This window comes from Sesamum indicum, linkage group LG7 (genome assembly GCF_026168435.1).
Source record: "Sesamum indicum cultivar Baizhima isolate 11 linkage group LG7, ASM2616843v1, whole genome shotgun sequence".
Classification (NCBI taxonomy): domain Eukaryota; kingdom Viridiplantae; phylum Streptophyta; class Magnoliopsida; order Lamiales; family Pedaliaceae; genus Sesamum; species Sesamum indicum.
This window is the reverse complement of record NC_142663.1, coordinates 10926886-10935882: the sequence shown is the minus strand read 5'-3', so window position 1 is coordinate 10935882 and position 8997 is coordinate 10926886. Positions and strand designations below refer to the sequence as shown.

Genomic DNA, 8997 nt, shown 5'->3' with positions numbered 1-8997 from the left:
ATACAATATCCTTCAAGAACAAGAGAATGAACTGAACTCCTAACCATATATTTGAATAATGAATAAAATGGTTTTAATTAATTATGGTCTCTTACACTTTTAATTCAAGTTTCTATTATTTCTTTTCCCTAAAAATCACACACAATGATGAACGAAAAATTAAGCAATCACAGCTATAAACAAAAATGGAATTTCTACGGATCAAAATTGAGTACGTACAAACATTCTGTATTGTATTTCCCAACCAGTACGTACTTACATACGTATATATATACTTTGTATTGTCCTACCGGTTTTGAAGTGTCTCAATCGCCTTTTTCCACTGCATTGCTCTTTGTTTTGCGTCCTCGAATGACAGAACTTTCTTCGGCTGTTTCAACATGAAACATTTTATTATGTAACATAATTAGATATATATATATATATACACGGTGATCGATATTTAAGGCCACATGCAAATTACGTGCCTGTTATTTTTTTAAAATGAAGGAAAATGAGCACGTGACTTGCACTTTATTTGTTCCATCAATTTTTCGATGGAAGTTGTTAGAAAGATTGAAAGTGAGAATTTTCTAAAGTTTCGAGACTCTTTGAGGCTTATATTTATGAGAAGAATTTAATACTTCTATAGTGCATATATAAATTGGGGGAGATAACATTTTTCGTCCTATATTTTGGATCTTTCTATTTTTTATTCTATTGGTTAAAGAATTATCAATTTTGGTTTCATAATTTTAATAAAGTAGCACTCTTGGTCCCACGGCACCTTTCGGTTAAGTAATTAAAGGAAAAGACATGTAATTGTTAAGTGCATGGGGACCAAAAATGCTACTTTTTTAAGTTATGTGACAAAAAGTGAGAACTGTTAACCAATGAGACTAGAAGTCGAATGGTCCTCATGGTCACTTGCAAGAACGTGATATTTTTCATTAAAATATCTAATGGAGAAGTGTCATGAAACCAAAAATGCTACTTTTTTAAAATAACAGGATCAAAGTAAAATCTCTTAACCAATGAGACAAAAATAAAGACACCCTAGGTCATGGTACGAAAAAAGTATTATTTTCCGTATAAATTGTAACGTAGGATGCAATATGAATTGGTAGGCAAATACGAAATACACTTTTAGTTCCATAATATACTTAAATATGTCGAATGTTTTTAATTTTATAACCATTTTGCAAATTCCATAAAGTTGAAGATTAAAAGTATTGACATCCCCAGATCCTATGAGACTAAAAGAGTAATTTTACATAATTGTTAATCCAAATTGATCTGGAAAAGAAAAAAGCAAAAAGCACATATCGAGATCAAGGTGCACAATCGAACAGCCCAGCCCAGGACTGATATGGACAATCCCGTAAAGCCTGACCCCGGACCAACCCAATACTCTGTATGATCGTTCATGGGGTGGTTTCTAAGCCTTTAAATGTGCCCCAATTTAATTTATTTTTAAATCTAAACCTAACCCATGAACTAACCCAGTTTAGTCCCAGTCTAAGCTCAAATCAAGCCGAGTTGGGGCTGTTCTATAAAATTGAGTTATCTTTTAAATAATTAAATTTATGATTGTTGAAATAAATTATAAAAAAATAAATCAAACAAAAATTTATAACTAGAAAAAAGAACTTAAAACTTTTACATAATTGACTGTATTAGTTTACATCAGATTTTAGGCCGTGATCATTATAAATATAGGGAATAATCATAAAGAGCGCAATTATTTGCAGGAAGGGCAGAGTAGTTGAGTGAGAGGACAGACACTTACAGTGCAAATCTTGAAGTTGGAGGGGGTTGCAACTTGAATGCAGAGATCATTAGGGTTATCAGACCAGACGATGTTTCCTTTGGGCACCAGCTTTGCAGGATCAACATAGAACAACTTAGGCTTGTTGGTGAGGATAAGCTGCACTTTCTTGCTCGACAGTTTCTGCAGCTTCTTCACCATTGAGATCATCAGAACCGATTCTCCTGCCTCCAAGAATTGTTGCCTGTTCCAAACAACAAGCACATAATTAGTACACTGCACTCGGAATGTTGTCACTAAATAATTCTCATCTTGTTTTCATATAACTGTTAACGACAAGAATCGTGTACAAACTTATCAATATTAATCCCTAGTGACAATTTATTGACAACAATACGATTATAACAAACGACGGTCATTTAATTTTGACGACTTATTGACAATACGAATATGGCAAAAACCAACTCCTCGTACTTACCATTTCGAATCGAAGGAATCAATGGAAGCAAGCCTTGTGACGCTACCTTCAGAAGCTGATGCAGCGCCATCGTGCGCTTTGAGCGAACCCGCGTGCGATGGACTCCGCGAAGAATCTTGGTCCTCGCTGCTAGCAGAATGAACCTGTAACACCACACATGAACGCACCACCACATCAAGAATCTATACTTCAAAATTTAAAATTATAACAAACACTCATTTAGCCATAATTTCGTAACGATTATTTGGTCGTTGTTTCGGCAGATGATGCGCCAGAACATTAGACTTATGTAAAGACCACCGTGGAAAATATTCTGATGTAACTAAAAATTCATAGTAAATGTCGATTACTTATGATTATAACTTAAGTTTTTACAGTGATGGGCTTTAATATGGTTGATAATGTTTATTTATCATAATTTTTAAATCGTGGTCGTTCGTAATATAAGATTTTTTTTTTTTTGGAGTGCAAAAGGTTTGAAGCGTGTTTTTCACCAAAAGACATCTTTATCACTTTTTCTTCCCTCAAAAGTGGTTTAAATGCATTTTTTGTCTTTTACCTGAAGTTATTTGGTGTTTTTTGTCCTTTTACTTTTAGGGTAGCATTTTGATCTTATAATTTTTAAACGTTCGCAATTTCAGTCATTTTTTTCCCATTAGAGTTCACACTTTTCGCCTAAAAAATGTATATACATCTCATGTGATCTTTTTAAAATTGGGACTACTATTCCTATTGGCTCATTTTTTCAGTATTTTTGTCCTTTAGTTTTTTAGAGTACTATTTTGAACCTGTATCTTTTAATTTTTGCTATTTTAGTTCTTTTTTTGGCCGGAGTTCACCCTTCTCACTTGTAAAAAGAAAAAAAGACCAAATCGCTAAATTAAAATAATGCAAAACTAAAATACTATCCTAAAGAATAAAAATGCAAAATAACTTAATTCACGAAACAAAAAAATGCTTTTAATCCCTCAAAAGTTCATGAAAAGGCCAAGACTCTACTATTTTCCCCATATATGTGAATAGGCTCACAGTTTTCTATATCAATGAATAAAGGGTTAATGAATAAATTTTATTGTGAAAATATTAAAAGGCACAAAATCTTCCTATATAATTAGAGTGTTTACAGCTTGATAAATTGATTGAATCGAATCAAATAGAAAATTTGATATATATTGAAACCGAATCAACAAACTCATTTTCGATATTCGGTTTTTATTTTCTTCAAAATTCAATATTCAATTCTTTATCAATTTTTAGTATCGGTTTATCGAACCGTAGCACATATAGAAATATTATGGTCGTTTTATATTATAGAAATAATTTTTATATATTCATTATTTTTGTACCATTTTTGTTATTTTACTCATTGAAAACTTAAAAAAAAAGCGTAAAAAAGAATCTTACTCTTGGATCTGGTGCAAGTTCAGGTGGGGTTCCGGACCTCAAATTCGTCCAATCAATTCCCTTAAAAAAGGGATGGCATTTGAGAGCAGCATAGCCGTCAGGTCCTGCACCCGGTCGCCTGCTCGGATCTATGTTCTACGTATATAAACCCATTATCATCTTTTAGATGGAAACTAATCTTATGGATACTACACATAATTTTTCAAATTACAAGATATTTAAATGTACGGGATATTCTAACTCAAATCCAATTCGATCAGATTTGAATCAATTATATGACAAGTGCAATACATTTACCGTGTGATTGATGTACAGTCAGGGAAAGTGACCAATCACATAACAAGTGTGATACACTTGCTCTATCATTGATCTGATTCGATCAAACTTGATTCGAACAGTCTTTTTCATACGTATACTTATACTAAACCTCAGAGGAAAAAAGTGTAATGATCCCGTTACTTTATTTTCATATTGGTTCACAATAAGTGAGAAAAAGAAATGAGGAGGGAGTGATTTTGGGTGTTACCAATAACTGGTCAATGAGGTCTCGTGCTTCTGGAGAAAAGTAATTTGGAAATCTGATATCTCTGGCAATAATTCTTTGGAAAATAAGCCATTCACTTGCATCCTTGAAAGGAGAAGTCCCTGACAGCATTTGATACAATGTGCATCCAAGCGCCCACAGATCATTTCTGTTCATTTATATATATTTCTTCTCATAATTAATTATATCTCATCATAATGATAAAAAAAAATGAGACATTTTCAATTTTAGTCACTTAATTAGTCACTGAATCAGTTTTGATACCCATATTTCGATTTCATCAATTTTGGTCGATACTAAACTTACGAAAGGCTATTTTGGAGGGAAAAAGAAAATACAGAACTGATTACGGCACGTGCAGCCTTTCCACCAATTTGGATGATCAACGAAGGAGAGGGTTGATTTTGATCATTTTAAGAAAATTTGAGAGTCAAAATCAATGGCTTCGAAATATGGGGTGTCAAAATTGATTCAGTGGTTAATTGGGGACCAAACTTGAAATTATCCCCCAAAAGAATTAAATAAAAGAGTTCATAATTAATTAATTACCCAAAAGTTGCAGGAGAGGAATTTAAAACTTCTGGAGGAACGTAAGCGGCTGTTCCCACAAAGGTACAAGCCTTATCATCTGAATTTTTAAAAACAAAAAAATAAAGTTAGAGAATAAAAAATCATGTTATTGTTTGCATCGCGAATTCACTAGAAAAAAATATGAATTTTTGTTCTTAATAATTATCATAGTTAAAAATTAAAAATGAGGGCGAATATTTATTAATCATGATTGCACAACAGCATAATGATTATTAGAGCTATTATTTCTGCAAGCGAGATCCGATATTAGTTACACTTAAAAAATATAATAAATGTTTAGGCCATGATAGAACCATGGCGAATATTGACTAACCGCGGACAAAATTTATATTTTCATCTCGATTTTATAGGACTATGATGGATAATATTGATTCGTTATGATTTTAGGTCGTAGTAGTGTTTAATAGTGCACGGAATAATCCTTTTTTCTTTAGTGATTAATCTTTTTGTTTCTAAAGTATGTTTTAGGTTAATTTTCCCAAAATTTTATAGATAAACTGTAAAATTTAAGAAACAAGCAGAATAATTATAATTTTTTTTAAAGAATTAAGTTTCTGATGTTTTTAGACATAACTGTTTATAATTCTGTGTTATTTTTACGCAGACCAAAGCAATTGATTTCTTTTAGTATCATAATAAGAATATTTGAAGTTGATGTAGTACTTGGTGTGGTATTTAAATAATACTATTGTGATTATTTTTTTAACTATATATATTATAAATATTCACTCTAAAAAGAGAATGTTTGTGATAAAAAAAATTAAATGATGATTTATTAAAATTATTGCTATATGTATTAAGTGATAAGAATTTTTTATTTACTGCTGGAATGATTTTTATAATTTTAATAGCCATGATAATTAAGTAAATATTGTGGAAAAATAGTATTTTTTTTGCCCCATATTTCAGGATTGGTACACTTTTTGTCCCATTGGTAATGGCTCATTAGTTCTCCCATAAGTTACAAATAATCTCACTCTTAGTTCTTTTGGCAAATCCGTTAGTATTTTGGATAATAATCATACATGAATCTTCCGTCAAAATACTAATAGAATCTGGTAAAAAGACTGAAAATGAAAAATTTTTGTAATTTATGAAACCATTAATAAGAATCTCATAACCAATGTGACGAAAATTATATTCGCCTCAACATACAGAATGGGAAAAGCAATTTCCTGTATATCGTCAACTATAAATATACTTAGAATCGAGAGATTTAAATCCCTTTTAATTTAGAATTATTCAAATAAATTTAAAATTTTTTTATTACGGATCTAAAATTCCATCAATCAAAATGTGATTTAAAATATTTTTTTGTAGAAAAATTTGGAAAGTAGGTGGCATAATGTGGTTAATTATAGGAAATGATGGATGTACCTGATGCAGCATTTGGAAGGACAGTGATTCGGCTATCTTGCATGGGCTTTACACTACCAAAATCAGCAATCTTGATATGTCCATCTGCTGTAAGCAACAGGTTCTCCGGCTGCCATGGGTTCACTAAACTATTAACATTGCTAATTTACACATAAAATTATACTTTTAGTTCTATGGGATGCGGGATTTTTGAAATGTACCTGAAATTAAATATATTCTTAATCCTCTATTTTATAAAATTTATGAGATTGAATGTGTCAATTTTTCCCATTTTTGACACTATTATGAAAATTCCAAAACATAGGATTAAATGTATCGAATTCTTTTAATATTGGTACCATTTTAAAAATCTCGTAAAGCGAAGGACTAAAAATTTTGAAATTCCTATCCTATGGGGGTTAAAAGTATAATTTTGCACTACTATATCAAAATGTTTATTTAAATATATGTATATATGTATAAAAGAGTATGTACCTTAATATCGCGATGTATCAACCCCATACTGTGTATATATTCAAGAGCATCGACAGCTTCAGCTGCGTAGAAACGAGCATCGTCCTCAGCAAGACGACCTTTCTGCACATACTCATAAATCAGTTACATCAACATTGCTCAAGATTAACAAGATCCCATGTGAAAACACTAATAGGCAAATAAAAAGTCCTAAATTTTTTTTTTTTAAAAAAAATGCAACCTCCTGAAATTTTAGAGGAATAGGCAACATTATCCCCTAACGTGAGGGGCAGACGGGATTGGATTTTCTATTGCAATCTTCTATTTTATTTCATATATACACCCCAAATCTTAAATAAAATTGACACTTAATCTTTGTACACATGGCATGTATACACAAAAATTCAATAGAAGATGCCACACGAATTGCAATAGAAAATTCAATCAAGAAACAATAAGCTTCATTTTAAAAAAATTAGAGTGTTATACGGCTCTTTCTTTTTAATAGGATCCATCTTTCGCCTATTGATGTTTTCACAGAGGGTAAAATAGAATTAACTCATAAATTACTCAAAAAAAGAGCTTAAAAATTACATCTCAAAGCCAATTATAGAACAAAATTTGCCCAACACTTTCCATAAAACATTTAAGCAAAATATTGATGCTTCTAATGAATTAGTTACAAGCATACCCTGGTTATTTGGTCAAAAAGTTCGCCGCCTTCACAAGATTCCAGTGCCATATCTTCATAACATATATAGTTAAAGAAACAAGAACGTCAACATAAATAACGAAAGAAAACAAAGTAACGCAACCAACGATAATTAATACATCTCATATTTGGTTTTTTTTTTGACAAATTTAATCCCATTCACGCTATAATAAATCTCATATTTTATTATGTAATTATGAGTCGTTAAGACCAAAATTATCAATACAGAACTAAATTTATCAGAAAATAATCTAATGTGAGGTGTAAATAGAGTAAGTTACAGAACTAAAAGTGTTAATGACCTAAAGTTAATATAAATTATTGAACATTTTCATCCTTTTAACTTTCTAGAGTAATATTTTCGCAATTTTAATCCTTTTCCCCCCAAAATTCACCTCCACCAGCGAGAAGTGTGAACCCAGCAAAAACAGAAAAGAACTGAAATCAAAATTATAAATATGCAGAACTAAAATACTACCCTAAAACGTTAAATACAAAAATACTGACAAAAATGAGCCAATAGAAATACTAACCTCAATTTTAGAAAATCACGTGAAACACACATAACCTTTTTTGGGAGATAAGGGTAAACTCTAAGGGGGCCAGAAAAAAGAAAAAAAAAAGAGTAAAATCGTGAAAACTAAAAAGATGCAAAATCAAAATACCATTCTGAAAAATTAAAGAACGAAAACACCAAATAACTTAAATTACAGTACCAAAAATGCATTTTAAGCCGAGAATTAATAGTACTCACAGAGTGAGAAAGTATCCTGAAACGTGAAAAACAATCGAACAACACCAGGATGGTCTAATTGATCCAACACTATACGCTCCAATTTTACGTAGGCTGTTTTGTTTTCCTTTGTGATGAACTTTTTATCCATGATCTTCATTGCATAAACAACTCCTGTGTCTTTCTTCTTTGCTCTCACTACCTGTTCACAATCCATTTATCGATCACACTATAAAATAAATATTACATAGAAATTAAATTAAAACATGATAATTAATTAATTAATTAAATAAAAAAAGAGTATTAGACCTTGGAATAAGAACCAACTCCATAAATCTTTCCCAATTCAAAATCCTGGATGCTAAAATTCTGTTGAGGTGCTCTAAATGCAAAGCTCTTAGATTTCTGATGATGAATATTATTATTACTATTACTAGTACTATTATTGTCGTTCGACAACGATGAGTCGATCGTCGCCTTTGAATCAAATTCCTTTGCAGTTTTGTCGATCGTTTCTCCTCCTTCTTCCCCCGCCATTTGTTAATAATGATCTGCCCGATCCGGCCACCCCCACCGGTATTATGTATCAAATAAAATAAATGCGAAAATACGTATATATCTATATATACAATCTATTCATATGTATATGTATACGTAACAAGAATTGAATTTATTTTCAAGAGCCCTCAATGACAGAAAAGAGACCTCAACAAATGATTTCTAACAAAATATTATGAATGAATTAAATATATGTATATATATATATATATTTTCAAGATTTGTATGCAAAGAAGAGGGAAATTGTATGCATGTATACGAAATAGGTATGATCTTTATGAGTTTCTCAGAAAGAAAAGCTATTAGATCTGGGATGAATGGGAGGGGAGAGATGGTTGTGTACATGCATGGAGGAGGCAGATCAAAGGAAAACAATTACGGTAAATTGCATTGACACCCT

General features: G+C 31.2%; 1 protein-coding gene across 1 annotated transcript; it reads right to left on the bottom strand.

The window, feature by feature from the left end:
* Positions 1–286: 286 nt before the first annotated feature.
* On the bottom strand, positions 287–8670 carry LOC105179699 (3-phosphoinositide-dependent protein kinase 2). Its single transcript, XM_011103354.3, has 11 exons — positions 8349–8670; positions 8061–8241; positions 7286–7338; positions 6616–6717; positions 6142–6250; positions 4723–4801; positions 4156–4321; positions 3630–3764; positions 2226–2368; positions 1769–1991; positions 287–370 (listed from the first exon to the last, which is right to left on the bottom strand). Exons 1-11 carry the CDS (start codon positions 8574–8576, stop codon positions 287–289), a joined length of 1503 nt encoding a protein of 500 aa, XP_011101656.1. The 5' UTR covers positions 8577–8670.
* Positions 8671–8997: the final 327 nt, after the last annotated feature.

Coding starts and splice junctions, on each gene's coding strand:
- LOC105179699 (XM_011103354.3), bottom strand. CDS start 8,576: ATGGCGGGGGAAGAAGGAGGAGAAACGATCGACAAAACTGCAAAGGAA. Junction 8,242..8,348: donor GAGTTGGTTCTTATTCCAAG/GTCTAATACTCT, acceptor GATTGTGAACAG/GTAGTGAGAGCAAAGAAGAA. Junction 1,992..2,225: donor GATTCCTTCGATTCGAAATG/GTAAGTACGAGG, acceptor TGTTTGGAACAG/GCAACAATTCTTGGAGGCAG.